The 26273-nt window shown below is 32.3% G+C and overlaps 1 protein-coding gene and 2 non-coding genes across 12 annotated transcripts in view; all 3 read left to right on the forward strand.

The window, feature by feature from the left end:
- RALGAPA1 (Ral GTPase activating protein catalytic subunit alpha 1) overlaps positions 1–26273 on the forward strand; it is a 204395-nt gene that overhangs the window by 21908 nt on the left and 156214 nt on the right. For 9 of the 10 annotated variants that reach the window (XM_010967048.3, XM_074365642.1, XM_074365640.1 and 6 more), the window contains exons 2-7: positions 12237–12347; positions 12888–12937; positions 16152–16209; positions 22640–22683; positions 24307–24484; positions 25699–25814. In XM_010967048.3, coding sequence (XP_010965350.3) covers positions 12237–12347; positions 12888–12937; positions 16152–16209; positions 22640–22683; positions 24307–24484; positions 25699–25814 — 557 coding nt within the window. Of the gene's footprint in view, positions 1–12236; positions 12348–12887; positions 12938–16151; positions 16210–22639; positions 22684–24306; positions 24485–25698; positions 25815–26273 lie in introns of those variants that run through there. The other variant, XM_074365645.1, reaches the window with a different exon arrangement.
- On the forward strand, positions 13955–14027 carry TRNAT-AGU (transfer RNA threonine (anticodon AGU)). Its single transcript has one exon. It is a non-coding gene; the product is annotated as a tRNA-Thr (tRNA).
- Positions 24494–24610, forward strand: LOC123611858 (U5 spliceosomal RNA). Its single transcript, XR_006718955.1, has one exon. It is a non-coding gene; the product is annotated as a U5 spliceosomal RNA (small nuclear RNA).

A 26273-nucleotide genomic window follows, 5' to 3' on the forward strand; every position in this document is an offset into this window, starting at 1 on the left:
GGATGTCTTAATTTCTGCTTACTTTTTGTAATTTTTAGTAATTTTTATAAAGCAGACCCGCTAGCAACAAATAGTCTTTTTTTTTTTTTTTGGTACCTAGGGATGTCTTAATTTCTGCTTACTTTTTGAAGGGCAGTTTTGCTTCACTGTATATAGAATTCTTGGTTGCCAGATACTTTCTTTAAGCTATTTGACTACAACATCTCAGTGACTTCTGGCCTCTCTGTTCTCTGAATCAGATGTTTTCCTTAGTGATGCTTTCTTTTTAACTGATGTTGCTTCTTTCTTGGTCTTCTCAAGATTCTCAGTCATTGTCTTTTGAGTTTTGTTATGAGGTGTTTAGATATGGGTCTCCGAGTTTATTCTATTTCAAATTTACTGAGTTTCTTTAATGTACAGATACATGTTTTTCATAAAATTTGGAAAATTTTCAGCCATTATTTCTTGAAATCTTCTTGTCTTTTTTCTCTCCTGAGTCGCCTATTATACATGTATTATTGCGTTTGGCAGTGGCCAGTAGGTCTCTGATATTCTTTGTATTTTTGTTCATTTTTGAATTCTGTTCTTCAGACTGGATCTCAACTAACCCATCTTTTGAGGTTGCTTATTTTTTATTTTGCCAGTTCAAATGTGCTGTGAAACTTTTATTGATTTTACGTTTTATTTATTGTACTTTTATACTATTTTCTTTTTTTAAAACATAATTTCTACCTCATTATTGATATTGTCTGTTTGGTGAGATACCATTCTCACACTTTCCCTTAGTTATTTAGACGTAGTTTACTTCACTTTTTGAAACACATTTAAAACAGATAATAGTTTTTGGCCAGTATTCCTAAGGTTTGTGCTTCTTCAGGGATGGTTTCTATTGACTGCTTTTTTCCCTGTACATGAGACAATAACTTTCTTATTTGTGTGTCTTGTAATTTTTGTTGATAACTTGACAGCTTTAAATAGTATAGCAACTCTGTAAACCAGTTTCCCCCTTTCCCCCAGGGTTTCTTGTTATTTCTGTTTGGTGGTGGTGGTGGTGGTGGTGTGTATTTCTTTAATGACTTTCCTGAACTATGTACAGTCTTATTTTCTTTCTCCTCTGTGACCACTGAATTCTTTATTTGTTCAACTTAGTGGTCAGCTAATAACTGAACAGACTTCCTTACAAGCCTGGAGTCAATAAGTCTCCTAGTCTTTGTTAGGGGACGTACTGTCAGTATTCAGCAGTTTACAGTACTGTTTTAGCCTTCACATCCTTTTAGTGTGGTCTCAAGGTCATTGAGTGGTGAAAGATTAGATCTTTTTCAGGCTTTCCTGAACATACTTGCAGCTCATGCACAAGGCCTTCTATATACCCCTTAATATGTCAGAGCTTTTAAAATTTCCCTTTGCATATAGTACATTCCCCAGCTTTTCCTTTTAAGTTGTTTTTGGTTAGTTTTTGTTTTAGCTTTGTTTGCCTCGTCAGTAATTGCTGCCTCAGGCAGTTGTGTTAAATAATTGCCACTGATTGCTTTCCACAGTTGTCTCCAGGGAAAAAGCTGTTGGTTGTATGTACTGTGTGAGCTCTGAGTTAAGTCAAATAAAGGTAAGCTTTGAAAGTGGGATTTTCCAGGGAGCAGCTAAGTAAGTTAAATAATAGCAGTTCTCTTAGAGTAAAGCTTTGAAACAGCTACAATCCTATTCTGACTCCTCCAGTGACTGATAGGCTGCTGTTTCTCACTGTGATCCTGGGCTGTTGGTTTTTAATGCTGCCACGGAGATGAGGACAGAAGGATGGGAATTTGGTAAGTTTGAATGACACAAAGCTCACTACTTTTATTGAGATTCATCAGTTTTTCATGAATAAATGCCCCTGATTGATATAAACCTTTGATTAATTTCTAGGTTTCTGAAATTATTGATTTTTACTGTTTTTCTTTTGTTTGGTTGTTTTTATGGAGATTTTCAGAGTTCTTTATTCCACTAACTGTCTGATACTACCTACTTCTAACCTGCTTTTTAAACTATAAATACTTAATGTTTTTAATTATGTTAAAATATTCTTTTGTGAATATTTTTAGTGGCTGCCTATTTATTGGTATGGATGTACTACAGTTTTTTTTTTTTTTTTTAGTGCCTTATTGTGTAATGAGTAGTGGACAAGATGGTAGGAAGTTAGGGAAGAAAAATAGGGCTTGTATGTCATGGCCTTTATCCTGTTTGCAGTGGGAAACCTCTTTAAGTATTTTAAGCAGGTGAACGATACAGGTAGTTGGACTTAGGGTAAATTATTCTGGTAGCTATTTTTGGAGGATGGATAAAAAGTGGGCTGAAATGGTGTGAGAGTAGGTAGGAGGCTATTCAGGCAAGAGATCATGAGGCACCAAACTAAACTGGCAGGGGGGCATGGAGAGAAAGAAATGTATTGCAGAACTATTTAGTCAAAAAATGAGTGATTTGTTGAGTGGTAGGGGTGGGATGGGGTGGAGGAAGCTGAAAAGAGGAAGATGAATCTGAATTAAATGTCAGGCTTAAGAGTTAGGTGATAGTACCAATCTAGTAAGGGAATACAGAAGCTAGAGAAGATAAGTTCATTTTGGGGGCAAGTTGAGTTTGAAATGCCCATGAAAGATTTAATTGGACAGGTAGTATAAACTTGAATCTCAGGAAAGGGCATTAAGTAGCAGCTATGGATTTGGGAGGTATTTTTATGTAGATAAGAGTTCAAGTTGTATCTGGTGAAGAAGGAAGAGGGCATATTTCTTCTTCTTCTTTTTTTTTTTTTTGATAGACTTTATTTTTTTTTTTTTTGAGCAGTTTCAGATTTACAGCAGAATTTAGCAGAAAATAGAGAGTTACCACATAGCCCTCCCCACCCACACATATATATTCCCCTACGCTCAACATCCCTCGTCAGTGTGGCATTTTTGGTACAATCAATGAACCAACATGGGCACATTATTATCAGCCAAAGTCCATAGTTTACATTAGGGTTCACTTTTGATGTTGTGCATTCTGTGGATTTTGACAAATGCATAACGACATGTATCCACCACTTTATTATCATAACAGAATAATACCATTGCCCTAAAAATCCCTTGTGCTCCCATGTATTCATTCCTCCCTCCCTCTCCCCAAACGCCTGGAAACCACGATCTTTTTATTGTTTCTGTAGCTCTGCCTTTTCCAGAATGTCATTTGGTTGGAATCGTACAGTTTGTAGCCTTTTCAGACTGGCTTCTTTCGTTTAGTAATAGGTCTTTTAAGTTTCTTCTATGTCTTTCATGGCTTGATAGATCTTTTTTTTTTTTTTTTACTGAACATTTATTTTTTAATTTACATGTATGTACTGTTCATTGTTTCTAAGAATATTTAGAGCTTTAGCTTTTTAAACTTGCATAGTTATCAAAGAAACAAAGCCAACGGACATATTTCTGATAGACACCAGTATTTAAAGGGAGAATATAGAAGAAGAGACATTCATAGTGGAGATGGAAAAAAGCAAACGAGAAAGAGAAAAGAGTGTTCATCCTCTTTTCTGCACACCAAATTTTTAATAGGTCGTTGTTGCTAATATTTTCATAATAATTTTTCTGTATCTTCTTCAGCATTCAGAGTCCTGGTTCAGCCGTAAACTTTAATATCGTAACAACTTGCCTGTCTTGGGAAGTAGCATAGAATAAGGCATACCTTATTCTTAGACCAGCTTCATTCTATTAATTGCTGTTGCAGCTAGTATCTTTGTCTCTTTGAAACTTAGTTTTTAGTTTATTTTTAATTTCCTAATAAGCTAAGTGAAGAGGTAAAACGAAGCTGATAGGACCTGTCTTTTAAAGTTTCTATGAGAATTAATGAAACTGAAAGGAAAATCTCTAGCTCAGTCTTAGAAAACAGTGAATGCTCAGGAAATATTTCTTCTTTTCTCCATATCTTCACACTGTTATCAGAATTCCTTTACTCCTTTATTATTTGTTATGAGGAAAGCAGTTGGTACCAATTTATACTAATATTTGAGTGGTGCTAAACTCCTTACACTGTATGTTGGAATAGTTGGTATCACAAATGAATTTAGTGAAATTTTAGGTGTTGTGATGAAATAAATAGAAGATAATCTGCTAATGTAAAAAGATACTTGAGGGTGGTGTGCATACAACTGGACTAAATTCTCTGAATTCTTGGTAATTTTCACTGTCTACCTGTCCTAAAAGTTTAAACTATCTGCCTCAGCCTCTGTAAGACTGTAGCTTTCAAATAATTCTTTAAAATTATCATTGCTTCAGAATGATTTTTTTTAACATTTTTTATTGAGTTATAGTCATTTTACAATGTTGTGTCAAATTCCAGTGTAGAGCACAATTTTTCAGTTATACATGAACATATATATATTCATTGTCACATTTTTTTCGCTGTGAGCTACCATAAGATCTTGTATATATTTCCTTGTGCTATACAGTATAATCTTGTTTATCTATTCTACATTTTGAAATCCCAGTCTGTCCCTTCCCACCCCCTGCCCCCTTGGCAACCACAAGTTTGTATTCTATGTCTGTGAGTCTGTTTCTGTTTTGTATTTATGCTTTATTTTATTTTATTTTTTTAGGTTCCACATATGAGTGATCTCATGTGGCATTTTTCTTTCTCTTTCTGGCTTACTTCACTTAGAATGACATTCTCCAGGAGCATCCATGTTGCTGCAAATGGCGTTATGTTGTTGGTTTTTATGGCTGAGTAGTATTCCATTGTATAAATATACCACATCTTCTTTATCCAGTCATCTGTTGATGGACGTTTAGGCTATTGTCTTGGCTATTCTAAGTAGTTCTGCTATGAACATTGGGGTGCAGTTGTCATCCTGAAGTAGGCTTCCTTCTGGATATATATTGGCATTGTTTTTTGATGAAAAATTTGATGTCATTTTTATTTTAGTTATGTAACATGTCTTTTTTTTTTTTTTCTTTTGGCTACTTTTAAGATTTCTCACTGGTTTTGAGGAATTTAATTATAATGTGCCTTGGTGAATTTTTCTTTGTGTTTCTTGTTCTTGGGGTTTCTCAAGCTTCAGGCATAGATGAGTTTGTGATTTCCATCAAGTTTGAAAAATTTTGGCCATTACTACTATAAATATTTTTCTGCCCCTCCTCCTTGGGTGTTTTGATTACTCTTATGTTGGGCTGCCTAAAATTATCTCACAGTTCACTTCTGTACTTTTCAATTTTTTTGATTATTTTTTCCCTGTTTCTTTTGGGTAGTTTGTGTTACTTTGCCTTCAAGTTCATTTATCTTTTCTTCTACAACATCAATCTGCTGTTAAATTCATCTAGTACTTTATACTTTGTAGTTTTTATCTATACATAGAAGTTCAATTTGAGTCTTTCTTTTTATAATCTTTCATCAACTTTTTGGATGTACAGAATACATTTAGAATAATTAATTTGATGCCTTTTTCTACTCATTCTAACATCTTTGTTAAAATCTAGTTTAAATCTGATTTAATGATTATTCTCTTCATTATGAATTAGGTTTTCCTGCTTCTTTGCATGCCTGGTAATCTTCAATTATATACCAGACATTGTGAATTTTACCTTATTTGATCCTGGATATTTTGTATACCTATACGTTTTCTTGAGCTCTGTTCAAGTTTGTTTGGAAACAGTTTGATCCTTTTGCATCTTTCTTTTAAGATATGTTAGGTGGCTCTGGGGTAGTGTTCATTCTAGGGCTAATTGCTATGTGAATTATGAGGTTTTCTAATGGCTGCTGAAATTAGGCACTCTTCCTGGCCCCTGTGAATATTTGGGACTGTTACCTCTACTCCTTTCCAGCATTCTCCTCATTTTATATGAGGGTTGGATAGCTTTAGTTATTAAATCTTAATTTTATTTTGTTTTGGTCATAGAGCAATGATATGTGCTAAGTTATTCTTGGTACTTTTTCTCTTTAGTTTGTGTCTTTACTAGTTCAGTTTTTGTGTAAATATCTTATTTTGCATGAAAAGAAGATTTATTCTCTGTTGAACTTAAGAGTTTTATGGATAGAATGTTAATTGTGTTATTGAAATATTGTGTACACTTACTAGTCTTACCTCTGTTAGGTATGAGACAGATGTGTTAAAAAATCTACTACACTATTAGTGTTTGTTTTTCCTTAGAAATCTGTCAGTTTTTACTTTTTATATTTTGAAACTCTTCATGCAAAACTGAAATTAAAGCTTCTTGATAAATAGAACCTGTTGTCAAAATACATTAACCCTTTTTAATTGTAGTAATTCTTACCTTAATGTTTACTTTTTGCCTGTTATTGAGGGATTAATGTTGGTATTTTGGGTTAGCATTTAAATGATATATTTTACTTCATTCCTTCAATCATTGGGGCTAAAAGTATTTTTCTTACTAAACACTTTGTAGCTTGATTTTTGTGTGTGTTTTTAAATCCAGTGTGATTACAGCTGTCTCTTAACTGAAGCACTTACCCATTAACTTTTTTGTAATTACTTGTATATTTATATTTATTTCTATCACTTTATTCATCTTTTTGAGGTGCTTTTCTTTCATTCTTTTTTTTTGTTTTTTTTTTTGTTTTTTGGGTTTTTTTTTGTTTTTTTGGTAACCATTACAAACAGCCAATCCAGGTATGGAACTGAGGCGCTTTTCTTTTACTCATCTGTTAGACTTATAAGCTTTTCTATATTCTTTTTTCCTTTTAATGATTAGAAGTTATACATTTCACTGTTACTCTCTTAGTGGTAACTCACAAAATTTCAAAATCATACTAATATTAAAGTCTAGAGTTTATCACTATTTCTACCATCCTCTTAACAAAATAGTGTCTTAAAATACTCTCTCCAGCATTTGTTTCATCTTTGACATTTATTGTCCATTATTTTACTTCCTCCTTGTTAGTAACCTTTTGCATTAGTACTTTTGTTTCTTTTTAGTTTGTCAGTGCTCATTGAGACTTACCCATGTATTTTCCAGTTCTTAGCTCATCTTTGCTTCTTTCTTTTCACTCTCCCATGTGAGTTTATTTCTCTTCTTTCAGAAATCTTTTTGTAGTTCCTTGAGTAAGAATTTTTGAGTGTTAAGCTCTAAGAATGTTAGAAAATGCCTTTTCTTTATTTTCAAGTTCATGTTATTGAGTAGTACTTCAGCTGAAATAGAATTTTAGATTGACTGTTATTCTCCCTTAGTTCTTTCAGTATAAAATTGCATTGTCTTCCTGCCTCTGTTGGGCCAATGAGAAGTCTGTTGTTAATTTTGATATTCTTATGTATAGGTAACTTTTCTTGGTTTTAATATTTCTGTTTTGTTTTTTGAGATTAGAATGTATCCATGCGTGGACTTATGGTCACGTGCTTGGGACTCAATGTGCCTTTTCAGTCTAAAGATTTATTTATGTATTTCACCAATTTTAGATCTCAGACATTATTTCTTTGAATATTGCTTACATTTTGTCTTTGTTCTTGGAACTTCTCAGGTAATCTCTTACCCTCCTCTTTATATTTTCCATCTTATTCTCCTGTGTTACATTCTGAGTAATAGCATTAGTCTATTTTCCAACCTGCTATTCCTCAGTTTCTTCCCTTTGTCCTTTCTTCTCTTCCTCCCTTTTCTCCATTTCTCCTCCGTTCAGATACCTTTCTTCTTTTTAGAACCTGATGATGCATTATTTATAATTTTTCAGCCTGTTTGTGTGCTTTTATTCCTTCTTTCCTTGTTCTTCTTTCACCTTTCTCTTTTCCTCCTGCTTTTCTCGTTTGCTTTCTTCCTTATTTGTGCTTGACTCCATATTGCTTATATTTTGTACTGCGTATCTGTGTTTCTTTCCCCTTACCCAGTCCCCCTTCCCCTCATCCTTACTTCCTTCCCGTTCCCCTTCTTCCATATTTCCCTTTCAACCCTTCCTTGCCTTTCTCTATCCCACTTTCTCACCATCCTCCTTTCCCTCATGGCCCCTCTTTATCCATCCCACTTCCTCGTTTCCTTCTTACTCTCATTTCTTCACTTCCACTCCTCCCCCACCCTTTTTGAGCTTGTATTATTTATTTTTATTCTACATTTCTGTGTGTTTGCAATAAGAACATATTTTGTGTTACAACAATTCAACATATTGTTGGATCTGTCCTTATTATTATTGGTTGTTCTAAGGCAATAATTTGCATTGTTTTGTACTTATTATTAGAAGCAGATTACTTGTGTTACACTGCACAGATTAGTGTATTATAAATGCAGTCATTTGAGAAAAAGTTCTAAATTTTGATTTTTGTTTTAGTGGATGAGGAAGAAGAATAATGATAACTGCAACATTTGTTAAATTTTTGGTCTTCCAGCTTGGGTTGTGTGATAACCTTTATAAGGAAATATTTAATGCATGTATCTGAAGGTCAGGAAAACTGGCTTCTGAATTTTATAATTTTTAACTATGTATTTGTTGTACAGCTTGAGTGTCTTTGAAATACATAGTAGGAAATAAATACATTGCAATTAGGTTCTTAAAGCTTATTCATAGAAAGATCCTAAGGAGATATCTGAAACTTTATTTGTGGAAACTAAATGAAGTCTGAACTATTTTGCTACTTAAAGTTAGTATTCCCCAAGGTCTTCGAAGCATTCCTAACCCTGAGTCAGTTTTTAAAAATTTCAGAAACTTCAGTCTTAATTTGTGGTTGAAATATCTATTTAATTTTTTTTAAGGAAATACTAATTCACAAACATTGCAAATCAAACAAAAGTATTTCTGAAAATGGGGGAAAGTTTTGAACTCTTACACTTTTTTAAGTGTGAACCATCAGTTTAGCACTATGCAAAGCACTTCCCCAGATTAAAATTTTGAAAGAATTTGAAAGATAAAAGAAGCTAAGGCATGCCTTCTGCTCCCAAAGAACATCCAGTGTCTTTAAGACAATATAGTACAGTTGGCCCTCTGTTTTGAGGTGGGCCTCAGATTCAACCTACCTTTGATCAAAAATATTTGGTAAAAAATTCCAAAAAGTTACTGAAAGCAAAACTTGAGTTTGCGGCACACAGGCAACTATTTACATTTATTGGCTATTGTAAGTAATCTAAAGGTGATTTAAAGTGTGTGGAAAGATGTACATGGGTTTTATGCAAGTACTGTATCATTTTATATAAGGGACTGGAGCATCCTCAGATTTTGGTTCTGACGGGTTCCTGGAACCACTACCTGCTGAAACTGAGGGCTGATTGTACTAGCTAATGTGACCAAGTTAGGAGCCGTGTTGACTAAAAGTTATGGAGGCATTCACAAAAAGAGAAAACAGAATGGGGATTTTTTTTGGAAAGGTGTCAGGGTATAATATTGGTAGAAGTTGTTCCATAATCTTTATTTCCGAATATCCTTTTTTATTTATTTATTTTTATTTTATTTTAGTGGGGAGATAAGTAAATTTTTAAAATTTCTTAATCGTTAATAGAGATACTGGGGACCGAACCCAGGACCTCATGCATGCTAGGCACTCACTCTACCATTGAGCTATACCTTCCCCCCCTGAATTTCCTTTCTTTTTTATTTTCCTTTCTTCTGTTATTGTCTTATATAGAGGATTGTTTTTAAATAAGTGAAACTTTATTCTGTGGTAGCCATCTTATTTGTGTTTCTTTCCTTACTTTCCCCCACCATGTAAATTTTGTGAATTGGTGAACAAAAATATTTTTTAAGAGAGTTTTTATTTGCTAACTAGTTCATTAAAATAGATATAGAGTAAAAACAAATTTACTTAATTTTGATTCTTTATTAGCAAGTATGCATTTTATTATTAGAAATATTTTTTTTTTATTAGTAAGTATGTAGTTTCCAGGCTTTGTCTAACATGCTGTATGGGAAGGAAATTGAGAGAGACTGTCCTGGCTTCTAAATTACGTTGCAAAATCTTGAGTTGATTCATGTTTGTTTTTGTTTTGTTTTGATTTTTTGTTTTGCTTTGTTATTGTTCTCCTTTCTCCTTTCCCCTGGGACATTAGTTATATTTGAAACATTAATTTCAATAAAGTGAGAGGTAATTATAGCAGGCCGTTTCATTCCAATTTCATAGTTCTTTGTTATTTCAAACTGATCTGTGGGTAAAATAGAGTATTTCTGTTTATCTCAGTGTATGTGTCTTTATTTTGGTAGTCTCTAAAATATGTTTAACTAGTATTCAGTGACTATTATTCTTATCTTCTTATGGGCAGGTAACAGATAAACTACTAGTATTCTGTTCCTATTTTTCTTGTACATGTATTACACTGGAGGCTGAATAACGTAGAGGTTCAGATCATGGGCACTAAATCTAGGCTGTGGGGTTTAAATCCCTGACTGTTTCTTACTATTACTTAAACTCTCTGTGCCTATTTCCTCACCTATAGAGTAGGGATAATAATTGTATTCATTTCATAGTGTTGCTTTGAGGACTAAAGGAACTAATTTCTATAAAAGACTAGAAGAGTGACTAAAATTTAGGAAACATTGTGTTCGCCATTATTATTTTTTCTAGTCCTGTGAAAGAGTCACACAGATAGTGTTACAGGTAGGAGTAGAATCTAGGTGCTCTAATTCTAGTCAAGATGAAGCAATACTATTTTGTTATGCAGTTTTTTCCAAGATAAAAATTTCCAAGCTACAAGTTGAATACAGTAAAATTAAAATAATTTGTTTTATCTATAATAAGGCACATTTGAGTACATATGTGCTCAGCGCTCTGCTTAGGTTTGGGGAATACTAAGGTAGGCTCACTTTCTATCCTAAAGAAACTATAGACTAATTCTGGAAAAAAAGACAAGGAAACATTTAAAACATAGTTATTTCCAATAAGAAATGCTTCGAGAACCCAAGGGAATAGAGAGGAGCGGGCACCCGACCCTTTTATTTGGAAGGTCAAAACAACAGAGAAACAGTCTTAGAAAATTCCATAGATGATGTATCTTTAAAGAATTATTTTGAATATTCATAGGGTAAGATATAATACACCAAAGAGAGTTTAAAGTAGTATCTATATGTTGTTGCTATTTAACTTTGTTCTGAAGCCTTGCATTCAGGCTTAGAGTATTCCAGGAAGTTAATTGATGCTTACTTTTAAGTTGAGTTCATTAACAATTAGTAGTTTATTCTTCATTTTACTTCCAGGTTTAAAAAATCTTTGGTTTTTTTCCAGTTGCCTTTTTCAAATTTGTTGTTTATTATGAAAGAGACATGCTTTTTAGAAACACATTTGTTTATAAATTTCTTGTTTATTATGAGTCATGCTTCTTATAAACAAATTTGAAATGTAGGAAGTATATAAAATAAAAGTTCTAAATTCCCCCCTTTTATTTTTTCAACTTTCTCATTCCCCCGAAAATAAACCAAACAAAATGCGTTAAGTACACATACACCTACATAGATATCTTGCTTTAAATAATAAATTCCATTTCCCCTAGTTTGCATTTATGACATTTTACCACATGTCAAGGCTACTTTTTTCATCTTATTTTTATCAAAATGCTCTAAGCACTAGCTGAATTGAATTATTTTTCTGCATGCTATCATGTTTTCCTCATTTTGTGTCTTTTTTATTCTGAGAATGTCATTATCATTCAACCTCACCATTTCATGTCCAAAGTCCTTCCTGTCCATAAAGGTCTGTTGAAATAGTGTGTTCTCAGTCTTCTCTCCTTTTCCCACCTTCATTCCTCACTGAGCTTTGAAAGTAATTTTGTGTTTCTAAACTTCCATTATACCTTATCACTTTACTTTCTGCTCTGCATAGTTATGTTTAATTTTGTGTTCCTTGGACTATACTGACAGGTTTTGTGGAGCAGTATTATCTCTGTATCTCTGTTTGAGTTTTGTTATTTCAAGTGCCTATTTGCAAAGCCTATTGTCAGATATCTAAAGTAAATGTATTTTAGAGATAATATATTATTACTCTTATAATTATGTCTTGGGGAGAGTTTGGAGAGGCATAGCTGTGAATTGAAAATAGAACTTTTTTGGTTTGGTTAATGATTTTGAATAAATCTCTCTGAGACATTGTTTTCTTTTAATAAACAAAGATTTATGATAACCTGATTTGACCAGTTTTTAAAATTAAAACTAAAATCTCTAAAAACTAATGTTATGAGAACAAAGATAAAGATATGTACATTTCTCCAGTATTTTAACAGAGTAGAATTTTAGGAGCAGGTCTGACATTTTTGAAGGAAACTTGTCATAATAAATATTTGCTGAACATGATTTAACATACATGTAAGTAATAATCACTAAAAACTTTTTTATTTATTTTTCAGAGAATGCAGAGTCCATCGATCTTAAACAGTTTTTTGATCAACATTTTTCACATATATATTATGTGTTCTTTGAGAATTTTGTTACTATTGAAGCTAGTCTTAAACAGAAAGGTAAGATATTAAAGTCAGTCATGGCTTATGTTAATGTTTCAAGTAATTGTCATAAACATTCAGTTAAAAATAGGCTCTTGGATATTGGAATTTTAGTATTATTTTACTTTTTGTCACACAGCTTGTAGACACCCCTCTCACACTATGGGTTAGTAATACAATCCTCATTATTTTGAGAAGGCCTTTTCTCTTGTCAGGTTTACCTGTTTTCTCACCTTTGCTCTGCCCTAGAGGCATATGTCAGGGTTGAGCAGTCATTTTCATATTTTCATTCTCACAGTTCATTTAGAATTCTCCACAATATATTATGATTTTTTTTTAGACACAAGTATGTAGAAGTTAAATTTAATTGTTGAAAAAGAATAGAGAGAAATGCTGCGATATTGTCTATACATTGAACAGAATATACTTTAAACGTTTTATTAAAGAATCACTGAAAAAAACCTTCAGTGCTTGAAGTTTTTTAAGGTTTTTAAGTGGTTATTAACAGTGAGGACAAAATGATAATGTTTAAAATATTTTTGTGTAAAAATGTTTTAGGTCACAAGTCTCAGAGGGAGGAATTGGATGCTATACTTTTTATTTTTGAGGTAAGTACTTGCCTATGCAAAATTAAGTTTTGCAACATACAAAGAAATATATTGAATATTAACAAACACTGTGAATCTGCCATGCTTTCCGAGAACTGAATCACATTTTTTAACCTAAAAATATACCTGACTTAATTCTTAATTATTTTTTGAGGTTTACATGTATTATTTGTAAGTGGAAATAGAATAATGTTTTTATGTATTTGATACCACAAAATTGATACTGTATTCAATGTGTTTGCAAATAATGAAAATTTTAATTAGTGGGGGATTTATACAAATGGAGAAGTTTTTTGGGGGTGGGAATTAGGTTTACTTATTTATTTATTTTTAGGGGAGGTACTGGGGATTGAACCCAGTACCTTGTGTATGCTAAGCATCCGCTGTACCACTTGAGCTACTCTCCCCCTTGGAAATTTTTTTTTTTAATTCTAAAACACTCTTGAGAGAATAAATTCGTGGAACTGTTATATGCCTAAGGAGTTTATAGTTTCTGTTTTATCTACTTTTCATTAAAAACTTGTATAAAAAAGTTTTAAATGTTTTATAAATTGTTCTATGTTACTTTGGATTGAGGTGGGACAAGTTTTTATTGCTAAATAAACATAGTAACATTTAATACTCTGCTAAAATTTCTGGGGGTTTTTGGCACACTGATAAAAATGAGGGACAAACAGACATGCTTTTAAAATGACTCCTTGCTTTTCATTCTGTGTTTCAAATCAAATAGGGATAGGAGTATTCTGATCTTCATTGAGAATTTTAGAGATCTGGAGAAAGCTAGGATTAGACTTTGTGCCTTGAAAGGCATAGTAAAGAATTTGGAAATCAGTTTCTAAAGATTGAACTATTCTATCTATTGCTAGTTAAAGATAATTCACTATTTTGTATTTGGAGTATTTTGATATGGTTTAGAAGAATTTGAACAATTTGATATCTCTCTTAGTTATTGATTTAGTCACAGCTAAAAAGAAGAAAGTTGTTTTTTTTTTTAAGAGTTTCAGATGAAAGTTGGGGGGAGAGTATAGCTCAGTGGTAGAGTTCATGCCTAGTATGCACGAGGTCCTGGGTTCAATCCCCAGTACCTCCACTAAATAAATAAATAAATAAATAAATAAGCCTAAGCCCTCCCACCCCCCCAAAAACAAACAGACAAACAAAAAAATAGACAGAAGTAACTGGTGTTGTTACCTGTTATGCAGTTAATTTTCATTAGTCATTAACTCTGAGGAATTTGCTTATAATTTACCTCCCCAAGTGTTTGCATGAACTGTTTACAGGGGGAATATTAAAACAGGTGTTTTGAGAAAGAATAAAAGCATCCACGGAGAAAGCAAGGTAATATTTCCTGGAAAGTGTTCCTTCAGAGATTCATGTTTGTCCTGTATTAATGAAACTGAGATGGTTGAATAGTTAATAGACACTCTTTTAGGATATTCCCTCTATTAAAAAGTGAATACTTTCCTGTTAGATCATTTGTTACTCATTGAACAGAAATGTTTGTATTTTTTATGAATAACTAAATTGCACTCAGAAAAAAGATGTTAGATACAGGGTTTTCATCTTTTGGAAAAATATTTAATCTGTGTACTGATATCTTTATTTATAATGGGGACAATATCTGACTTCCACCTTGGATACTAATGATGATTTTAAAAAATCAAGAAATTATAAGTAAAATCATTTCCTCTTTCTGGAATAAAAAGCAACATTATGTAATGTTAATATGATGTAAGATTTATATTCTGTTTTCTTCTGTGTAGTTGAGTATGCATGATTTCTTTCATCTTTCCATTAATCATATAAAAAAGATAAACATTGAAATTTACATTTTATAAGGGGTTAAATCTAAAGTATAATTGAATAGTCATAATTTGGGAGTGCTTTTGAGTAGCTCACAAACTTCTTATTTTTCTGTAGTTTTATCTCTTTCCACACCACAATAAGTGTAATTATATACTTGTTGACTAGCTATGGGAGAAATGTAGGAGGACAAAGGTGAAGGAGTTTATACATCTTATGTGGGAACAGCATCTATGAAGAACTTTATAATTTATTCATCATCCTCTTATATGAGATGGACAAAAGAAGAGCATATCAACAGAAAGACAGAGAGGTGTAAAAACATGCATACCATTCTTTTGTGTAGAATAGTATAAAAGTGCAAGTTTTTTAAATTGGCACATTGAAGTTGAAATCTCTGTTTTTCCACTTTCTAACCTAAGCACATTACTTAATCCATTTTCTCATTTGCCAAATGAAATTAATAAACTCTTCTTTTAGGATGGTTGTGAGGATTAATGAGATACCATTATATAATGTGTCTAGTGTAGTGTTTGGCTCATAAGAACGTTCAGTTAATGGTATTTCTAAATAATAGTAATAGTAAGAGCAGCAATAATTACAAACACAGACAAATGTCATTTAGCAGGTGGACGAGTACTGAGAATGTAGTTCAGTAGCATAATAAGGCAGCTGTTGATTTAGGATAATCTACCTAGCAACAATATGTAAAGGAAAATAAAGACAAAATTTGGAAGTATTATGTATAAAAAATGTTTATTCCCAATTTGTGGAAGCTTGTAGATGTTAGCTTAACTGTAGGGCTCCTAAATTTTTAAATTTTGTTTTCATACTTGTAGCCATCATAATATGTAGGTATCTTTGAGTTCACATGAATTAATTCAGTACAAATATTTGATGTAAGCAAATATTTGTGAAAGGGAAATATTTCCCCTCTCAGATTTATCAGAATAGGAGAAAGGACTACTCAGAGAGAAAAAAAAAAGTCACAGATATTCATATCTGAAAGAATTTAAAACTTACAGTAGTATCCACAATTCAGAAATTCTGAGAATAGTAAATGAGCATTTAAATATATATTAGAGTTAGTATTTAATCACTAAGGAGAAATATACGTACTTTTCACATCATTATGAAAGATACATTTCATTAGTTTCCTGTTCCAAGGCTTTGTTAGCATAGCTTGTTGTTTTCTGGAGTTTTCAAATGCTGATCAGTGTGCCTGCCAGTGCTGAAGTTATGCCAGTACCATCAGGTTAGCTCAAAGACTATTTTGTATTTGTAATACTATCTTTTACATAAGAAACTCTTAAAGGCTTAGTGTAAGCTCTTTGTTTTTGACATTGTTCAAGATGTAGACTTTTTACTTGCTTTTCATACTTTTCTTTGTTTTATTCATATTGACTTTTAGAAAATTTTACAACTTCTTCCAGAAAGAATTCATCAGCGATGGCAGTTTCATAGTATTGGTAAGTAATTTAAAAATACAGTTCACATTTGAAATAAATGATAATATATGAAAATACTCTTTAATGGTTTAGTCATTATTTGAAATGAGTTAATAGTTAATGCTTTAGTAAAAACAAAATAAAGAATACAGAACTATACTTACCAGGAATATGAGATAAAAACCTGCATAAAGGATTTTCAGTCAAAGTGGCATATTAAATCCACCTGTTCATTTTCTCTGAATACATTAGCAATGATGATAAAACTATAAAACCAAAAAAAAAAAAGCAGACTCAGCATCAAAATAACATTCTGTAAATCAAAAATGAGAAAATGCATACTGCCAAGTAGAGTGGAAGCCATGGGCTCCAGATTTGAAAACAAGCAATGTCAGCTGGCAGTTTCCTCCATTGAAAAAAAATTAAAAAATAAAAAGGAGGGAACTGGAGTTAAGCTTACTGCTTGAATAGCCAAAGTATAGCTTCCCAAATCATGAAATGAAGTTGAAAGAAAAGGAAAAGAAAAAAAAAAAGCATCCTTGCTATGGATTACTGTGAGAGACCAAGTAGGCAGGAGGTGACAGACTTCTGTTACCAGGAGCTAAGCCAAGATGTTGCTGGCTTGGAGTCTTGTTCTTTAACAATCCCAGCATCACCACAGGACTGTCAAGCTCTCATTATAAGACATTTTCCCCCCTCAGATGAAAAAGGAACCTGCAGGTAGGCAATTGCTGGCTTTGGTTCAGTGTCTCAATGATGTCAGGGCTGATTGCTGGTGAGTCTCTTGACCCTTCTCTTGTTAATTTATGGACAGCCACCAGATCTCCATTGTTGAAGTAGAATGTTATAGGACTCCTATTCATTTGTAAAAATTGTATTTTTTCCTTAAAAACCCATCATAGATTTATTTAGGCCCTCCATTTCTTTATCAGTTACAGGAAATGAAATCTTCTCTGAGGCTTAGAAACTATAAGGCATCCCAATTAGCTGTTCCAGAAACAAAAGGAACTGTGGACATAAAGCGCAGATATTGATGCAGGGGCTAAAAAAGACAAAATCCTAAATTGCAGCCTTTTAAAATAAACTTTTTGGATAAAACTCAAGACTAAAAGTGATACTCCTTTAATATATGAATAACTGGCAACTCAACAAGACAAGTTAATTTTTTAAATAGGCAAAATACTTGCATAGATACCACACCAAAGAAGATTATATGAATCACTAATAAGCACATGATATGGTGCTTAATAGAATACTATAATCCAGTTTTTTATTTCATAATCATAAATGTCCTTTAAGATTATGAAGAAACTTTTTTTGAGACATCTGAACTTCTAAAGTTTATTATACCTTCTGAGGAGTGTAGCCTTCAATCTCTTAAACAGCCTTTAGACTATCTGGTTGTCATGATTAATAATATTCCAATAAGTGTCCAACTTCAGAAGATAAATAAGTGGTCATTTTTCTTTGTCACCCAGAAGAATCCTTAAAGTCTGTTTCCTTTCTTTCTTGATTTGTGTTTATAGAAAAATAAATCAGTGACTCGATTTTTTTTAGAGTAGATTTTTTGAGGTATAATTTACTTAGGTAAAAATCATTTAAATAAGTCAGTACTTTTTAGTAGATATTTAAAGTCACTACAGTCCAGTTTTAGAACATTTCCAACACCCTAAAATATTCCTTTGAGCCCATTTATAGTCAGTCACCTTTCCTACCACCATCTGCTTTCTGTCCTCAATAAATTTGTCTTTTTTGGACATTTCATGCAAATGAAATCATAAAATTTGTAGTAGTTTACATCTGGCTGCTTTTAGTTAGCATGATTTTTTGTTATTTGTTAACATCATAGCATATATCAGCATTCCTTTTGTTGCTGTGTGGTATTCTATTTTATGGATATACCATATTATATTTAATCACCAATTAATAGACATTTATATTGTTTCCAGTTTATTATAACTTGTTTATTCTATTTGTTTTAATGTAGATTCCTTTTGATTTTCTATGTATAGGATTATGTTAACTGCAGATTTAGTTTTACTTTTTAATTTCCAATCTGGTACCTTTAATTTCATCTGTTTTTCTTTTTTTTTTTTTTTTTTATTGTTCCTCTAGTACAATATTGAATAAAAGTGGTAAAAGCAGACATCCTTGCATTATTACTGATGTAAGGGAGAAAACATTCAGTTTTTCACCATTATGTATGATGTTAGCTATTTTTATAGAAGCTGTTTATCAAGTTGAAGTAGTTCTCGTCTGTCTTGTTTTGTTGAGAGTTTTTAATAATGCATGGACTTTGTATTTTGTCAGGTGCTTTTTCTGCATCTATTGACATGATCATGGTTAGCATTACTGGTAGTTTTGTCATTTATTCTATTAATATTGTGTACTTCATGAATTGCTTTTCAAATATTAAACCAACTTTGCATCACTGAGATGAATCCCACTTGGTTAGCATTTATAGTCCTTTTAATATATCGCTAAATTCAGTTTGCTAAAGTAATTCATTAAAGATTTTTGCCTCTGTGTTTATGAGAAATATTGAACACAGTAGTGTTCTTCTATGAGGTCTTCATCTGGATTTATTATCAAGATAATAATAGCCCCATACAAAGTTTAGGAAGTATTCCCTCCTTTATTTTCTGAAAGAGTTTGTGAACTATTGGTATTACATCTTTTTAAAGTATTTGGTACAATTCACAAGTAAATCAATTTGTGGTTGGGCTTTTCTTTGTGAGAAGATTTGTAATTGTTACTTTATATTCCTTTTTGAGTCAATTTGGATAATTTATCTTTCTGGGAGTTTGTCTGTTTCATTTAAGCTGTCTAATTTTTTGGTGTGAAGTTGTTCAAGTTACTCTCATAATCTTTTTATTCCTATAGGCTCAGTAGTGATGTCCCCTCTTTCAGTTTTGAATTTGGTAATTTGTGTCCTTTATTTTATTGACTTGTCTAGCTAAGCATTTGTCATCATTGTTGGTCATTTCAAAGAACTAACTTTAGTATTGCTGATTTTCTCTATTGTTTTTCTGCTTTGAATTTCACTGATTTCCATTCTAGACTTTTATATTTTTAGAAATTTTTCTTACTTTGGGTTTAATTTGCTTGTTTATTTTGTATTTTCTTAAGATGAAAGTCTAGGATATTAATTTAATACCTTTCTTCTTTTCTGATATAGACATCCAAGGCAATAAATTTCCCTATAAGCTCATTCCATAAGTTTTAATATGTTGTGTTTTCACTTTCATTCATTAGAAAACATTTTTTAATATCTCTTTTTTTCTTTGATCCATAGCTTTTTTGAGTTTGTATTTTTTTAATTTTCAAATATTTGGAGTTATCAGATTTCTTTCTGTTGTGATTTCTAACTTATAACTTAATTCCTTTGTGGCCAGAAAATACATTTTATATGATTTTAATCTTTTAAAGTATTTTGAGACATTTTGTGGCCCAGAATATAGTCTTTCCTGGAGAATGTTCCAGTGTACTTGAGAATGTGTATTCTGTAGTCATTAAAAATATTAGATTAATTTATGGCAATAAAATGATTACTGAAGAACAAGAAAGAACTTGAATAAATGGAATCTTATGCAGTATTCATGGATGATAGGCTTGATGGTATAAAGGTAACAGTTCTCATGTAGAATTCCTGTAGGGACCTTTCAATATAGCCTGATGAGTTTATTGTAAAATTTATATGGAAAATCAAAGCCAAAGCAACTTGAAAGAATAACAAATGAGAGAGGGAGGATGGTGTTGTTGGATATTACCATACCCAGTAACAAGATGTATTATAAAGTTATAATAATTAAGACAGTATCGTTGGTATAGCAGGGATGGACTAATGGAAAAGGGACATTGAGGCCAGCAAAAGACCTAGGCTTATATATGGAAACTTGTAATATGATTGAGTTTTAATATGTTGCATTTTCACTTTCATTCAGTTGAAAATATTTTTTAATGTCCCTTTTGTTTTCTTTGATTCATAGCTTTTTTGAGTGTTTGTATTTTTTAAATTTTCAAATATTTTGTGTTATCACAGATTTCTCTTGTGATTTCTAACTTAATTCCTTTGTGGAATTTCATTATAAAACCTGAAAGAATAATACAACTGGTTATCCATTTGGGGAGGGAAAATTCTGCTATTGTCACACACAAGTAAATTTATGATGGATTTCAGAACTTAAATGTGAAAACAACATTTGGAAACTTTTTGAAGAGACTGGTTTATCTTTATAACTTTAAGGTAGGGAAGTATTTCTTTAGACATAGTAAGTACACAAAAAGAAAAACATTGGTGAATTGGTTATATTGAAATTTAAAATTACTGTACATCAGATGATACCACCTTCCCAGTCAATAAAAACATAGCTGAGTTGTTTGGGAGAACACTTTTCAAGTTTACAGAACTGACATAGAACTAGTAGTCAGTATGTATAAGGAACTAGCATATTAAAACAAAACAAAATAGCCCAGTTGAAAAATATACAAAAGATGTGACAGACAATTTGCAGAAACTTGAATGATCAAATGAAAAGGTGCTCAGTGTTACTAGGAAACATCAAAATGAAAACATTATTGAGGTGTGTAACACTCAAGACTGGTGAATATTAGAGCATCTGCCAGTGTTTTGTGTTGCCAAAATGTGTTCTCACAGCAATCACACGCACTGTTAGTATTAGTTCTAATTTTCTCAACTACTTTGGAGAGAATTTCCCAATACTTAATTAAGTTAAAACTGAGTAATTTAATTCCTATTTATATATCCTGGGGAAACTCACATGCATATGGGGAATCACAGACACGAGCCCTTTATTATAATATTCTGAGGAATAGCAAAAATTTGAAAACAAACCAAATGTCCTAATATAAAGAAGATGAATTAATGGAACAATATACAGCAGTTAAAGTGAATTAACTAGATACACACTACTTTGTATAAAATGGATAAAAAACAAAAACTGACTGTATTGCACAGGGAGCTATATTCAGTGTCTTGTAATAATCCATAATGGAAAAGAATCTGAAAAAGAATATACATCTGTGTATATATATGTATAGCTGAATCACCTTGCTGTATGCTTGAAACTAATACAATATTGTAAATCAACTATACTTCAATTAAAAAAATTAAATGTGAAAAAAATGAACTAGCTAGAGCTACACAGGTCATTATAGTTAAATTTCAGAAGCTAATGTTGAAATGGAGCTTCTGAAATGACTTGTATGATACCATGTATAATGTTTTGGTATTTTTATTTTTGCTATTAATTGAATTCCAAACTTACTCAGATTTTATTAGTTTTCCACTTATTTTTTTTCCATTCCAGTATTCAACCCATGATATTATATTGCAATTAGCATATATAGATTTTTTTTAGGACAGCTGATTAAGGACTGGGCTTTACATAGTATTGTTTTGAGAGATTGAATTTGCTCAAACACAAGGAAGAGAATTGCAGCTAAATCAACATAGTCAGTTGAAATATTAAAGCTTAAGTTTTTGTATGACAAAACATGCAAATAAAGTCATAGACTTGATCATTATATATATAAAATATATAAGTATATCTTATAATCTTGATGTTACTAGAAAGAATAAAAATGCAGTATTAGAACAAATAGCTATGGAAGAAATTCTTGTTACTGGTATAAGTTTTAAACATAGAAACCATTTCTAAATATTTTATGGATTTCTAAATAAGTAGTAGTAATATAAAATGTTTTTGGAAATAATTAATACCAAAATTTGGATTATGGTTTCCTATGGGGAGACAAGGAGGAAAATGATTTGGTATGGGTTTAAAGGTGGCTTTAATGATACTTGTACTATTATGTAAAAAACAGATAATGTAAATAAATGAATATTTGAAATTATAAGAAACATGGGACTGTGTTTAGATTTGTTCAGACCAGATGGTGGACCTCTGGATGTCTGTGGATATTATTTCATTTTTTTGTAGATTTGAAATAGTGTATAATTCAAAAGAAAAAGGAATATTAAAGATGGTTTTGAATATTTTGAAATAATAAGCACAATGGAAATTTTTTTAGGAAATACTAAAGTTACAGATGCTCACATGATTAACTAAATGGAAATTTTCTACAGTGGTTTTTATTTGTATTAGTGATGGGGAAAGTATTTAAGGATATTCTTAGTCTAAGTAAGAGATTAAATATATAGATTGTTGTCTTAAATTCAATTTTGGGTTTAGGGTTTGTTTTGATAGGATAAATCATGTTTAACTGCAATAAACCATGTGTTGAAAAGGTGACTTTTTATATGCCCTTCTGGTTCCAAGATTGTGGCCAGAGGGATATTAAGGTCACCAAGAATAACTTGGAGGTTGCCAAGGACTTGTTTTAAAGTGTTTTCAAGTCTGACCGAGAACTCTGACATTTAGAAACAAATAAGTAGATATGAATGTTTAAAATCATGTTTTCTTTTCAGGATTGATTTTAAAGAAACTACTACACACAGGAAACTCCTTGAAGGTATAATATAATTATATATTTTTTCTATGACTTTTAAAAAAACTGAGTAAAGCATACAGGCAGCTTGTTCACTTTCTTCATCAACTTTTTCCTAAAGAATTTTGAATTATCTTCACTTCCCTTAATTGAAGTGAATTCACTTAAAATCTAGCAACATACTCAGTATTTATGAGGTTGACCAGGCTATTGAAAAACTAGTTCTTTTACTGCTGCATTGACTCATTCAGCAGAAATACAATCAGTCCTCCATATCCATGGATTCCACATCCAAGGCGTTTTATATAAGGGACTTGAGCGTCCACTGATTTTGGTATCCATGGTGGGGGAGTTCCTGGAATCAGTACCCCGTAGATACTGAGGGACAACTCTACTTTGCTCTGTGGTCTCCAGAAGACAAAAATCATTCAATCATTCAACAAATTATTCTTCATTTTATCATAGCTATTGTTAGATGTAGAGGAAAGTAGGGCATCTATTAAAAATTTTTGGTTTTGTTTTTTTCTTTTCTTTTTTTTCCTTTTTCATTATCTCATTGTGCTATGGTAAGAGAAGCTACCCAGTCCGAAGGCATCTTGCTGTAGGTTGAATAAAAATCTCATATTGTAGGTACTTTTGGTGTCAAGGCTTCAGTATAGCAGTACAAAGGAGTAAGCCTTCCAACATGTTTATCTTGTTTCTAACTAAACCATGAGGGTGGCAGCAGTTGAATAGTGTTTAAATAGTGTTGAATAGTGTTGGCGGTGCCTGTTTGCAAAGCTGTGGAAGGGCAATATCTAAAGCTTCCAGTAAGGTTAGGTTAGTGAAGAACTTTGTATTTTGCTTGGAGACTTGAATTTTCTTCTATTTTCTCCTGTTCTCTTCATTGATTTAAATATTTACTGTCTTCTGCGTATGGGGCATTGTTCTAGTTGCTTAGAATACAGTAATAGGCCAGAATTCCTGCTTTGTGCAACTTAGAAGCAAGTTATATAAATGAGATAATTTTAGATAGATAAGCTTTTTAAGGACAAGATCATTGAGTTAGCAGTGTACCAGGATCCCCAAGACCATTCCTCCTTTTACCAAGCCCATTATAGCAAGGAACAGTCATTGCCCTCTCTCCTTGCTTGTTTTGTTTTGTTTTGTTTTTGTTTGTTTGTTTGTTTGTTTGGGGGGGTATTGTATTTATTTATTTTTAGAGGAGGTACTGGGATTCTTTGAACCCAGGACTTTGTGCATGCGAAGTACACGCTCAACCACTTGAGCTATATTCTATCCTCTCTCCTTGCTTTATGAATTAGACTTCTGGTGATAGGAAGGAGGGAAGTAAACAAGTAGGAAATGATTCTGACTTTTTACAAGTGGAAGTTATAGCATAAAGCTTACCTGATGGCTTTAAGTAGTTAGAAGGCAGGTACGTTTGTTCAAAATCCATAAAATTAGATTTATAAATAATGAAGGCCCAGTAAATTGTAATGGGTATAGTATTTCTCTTTCCCTCTTCTCCTCCCTCTCCATACTTTCTTCCTTTTCTTCTTCTTTGCAAACTGTCATTCTGTAATCATCTAGAGAATTTTGGCCTTGAAAGGAAGAAAATATTTCCATTTTAAATAAAATACTATTTTTCATTTTATTTTATTTTAGATTAGGCGGGAAGGTGTTCGTCTTTTCTTATTATGGTTGCAAGCTCTTCAGAATAACTGTAGCAAAGAACAGCTTTGGATGTTTTCATGCTTAATCCCTGGATTTTCAGCACCACAATCTGAACATGGACCTCGAACTTTAGATAATCTCATTAATCCTCCACTCAACCTTCAAGAAAGTAAGATTCATACTCTGGTTTCTCTTCAGATCGTACAAATCTTTCACCTTTTACTAAAGATTTCTGTGGAGAGGAACAGTTAGGAGTCTTTAACCAATTTTTTGAAGCTTTACTTTCTACGGGGCTAAAAAAAAAAAGAAAGTAAGATTCATGCGATTTTTTTCCATCATTATGAAAAAAATTTCTATGTGGTTTGTTTATATATTTTTTAATTTAATTTTTTTCTGGGGAAGGTATGTTAATGTATATTTTTAAATGTCTGTACATTTATTAACTGGGTAATCCAAGGCCATGTTTTTAAATGTAAGTTTTATAAAACCAAACTCAAATACAGAGAAAAGATTGGTGGTTGCCCGAGAGGGGTTGAGAGGGGGATTGAGGGTGGGTGAAATGAGTGAAGGAGATCAAGAGGTACAGACTTCCAGTCTTAAAGTAAATAATCCATGGGATGTAGTGTACAGCATGGGGGCTGTAGTTAGTAATATTGTATTGCAAATTTGAAAGTTGCTAAGAAAGTATATCTTACAAGTTCTTATCACAAGAAAAAATTTTTTTGTAATTTTGTATGGTGACAGATGGTAAATAGACTTACTGGGGGTGATTATTTCGCAGTGCATATAAATGTTGAGTCATTTTGTTGTATGCCTGAAAGTAATATAATGTTGTATGTCAATTATACTTCAATGAAAAAGTAAATAAATACAAATTTAAAAAATTAAATGTAGGTTTTATCATCCAGAAGTAATGAGGCCAGCAGATCAGGAAATGATTGCCATTAAAAAAACAGTTTGTTACTCACAGTCCCAGGAGGAGGGAGCATGCCACACCAAGGAGAGTGGCCACATGAGGAAGTACCAGGGTTAATCAGAGGTAGGGGCTTGAGGTATGGCTGGGGGTCATGGGCAAGAGCCCTTATTGTGGTTTCTCCAGGTGGGAATGTGTGAGGCAGGGTTAGCAGGCTGAGAACTGGCTAGTTTGGATAATTTCAGCCAGGCTCTGGGGCACAGAGGTTGTTTCTGGTTGTCTGGTACCTGGCCCTAGGTCATTGTGGTGGGCTATAGGATCACCTCAGATTTATTTCAAGTTTCAGTCATTAGGATATTTTCAAGCAATAATCTTTGCATATCTGTTTTGTAGTTAAAATTTTATTTGGGTCATATTATTGTATTATTTGTTTTGTAATTACACTAAACTTTTCTTTTGTCTCTGGATAGCTCAAGTCACTATAGAGGAAATCACTCCTCTTGTCCCCCCACAATCAGGAGATAAAGGACAAGAAGATCTTACAAGCTATTTTCTTGAAGCACTTTTAAAATACATAGTAATTCAGGTATGTGTTATTTTCTTTGATGTCACCCTCTTTACTATTCTGTGGGTAGTTCATTTTTCCCCCTCTTACCATTATTCTGTCATAGTAAATATTTGCTTATTTTTCTGAAATAGGAGTAACAAATTTTTGCTTTTGAAAATATGTTAGTGTGCTCTTCCCATAATGAAAATTATTGAAGGGATTATGAACCTCTTAGAAAGGGAGCTGGAGAGAGAAATTTTTATAGTAGATTCTTTATGTATAAACCTTCTAATGTGAGCCAGTTGTGTTTGCTTTCTAATCTTTTCATGTATAATCAGCAGTTATGATATTTTAAATGAAAAATAGTAATTGTTTGATTTAAGGATCAGTCTGCCAAGAAACAGCAGCGGGGAAGTGGGGCTCGGGATGAGGTTAGGGGAGTGGAGGAATGTAATTTACACTTAAACGTACTTAAAATTTCTAGGTACATGTGTTTTA

Source organism: Camelus bactrianus, chromosome 6, assembly GCF_048773025.1.
Source record: "Camelus bactrianus isolate YW-2024 breed Bactrian camel chromosome 6, ASM4877302v1, whole genome shotgun sequence".
In the NCBI taxonomy this organism is placed as follows: domain Eukaryota; kingdom Metazoa; phylum Chordata; class Mammalia; order Artiodactyla; family Camelidae; genus Camelus; species Camelus bactrianus.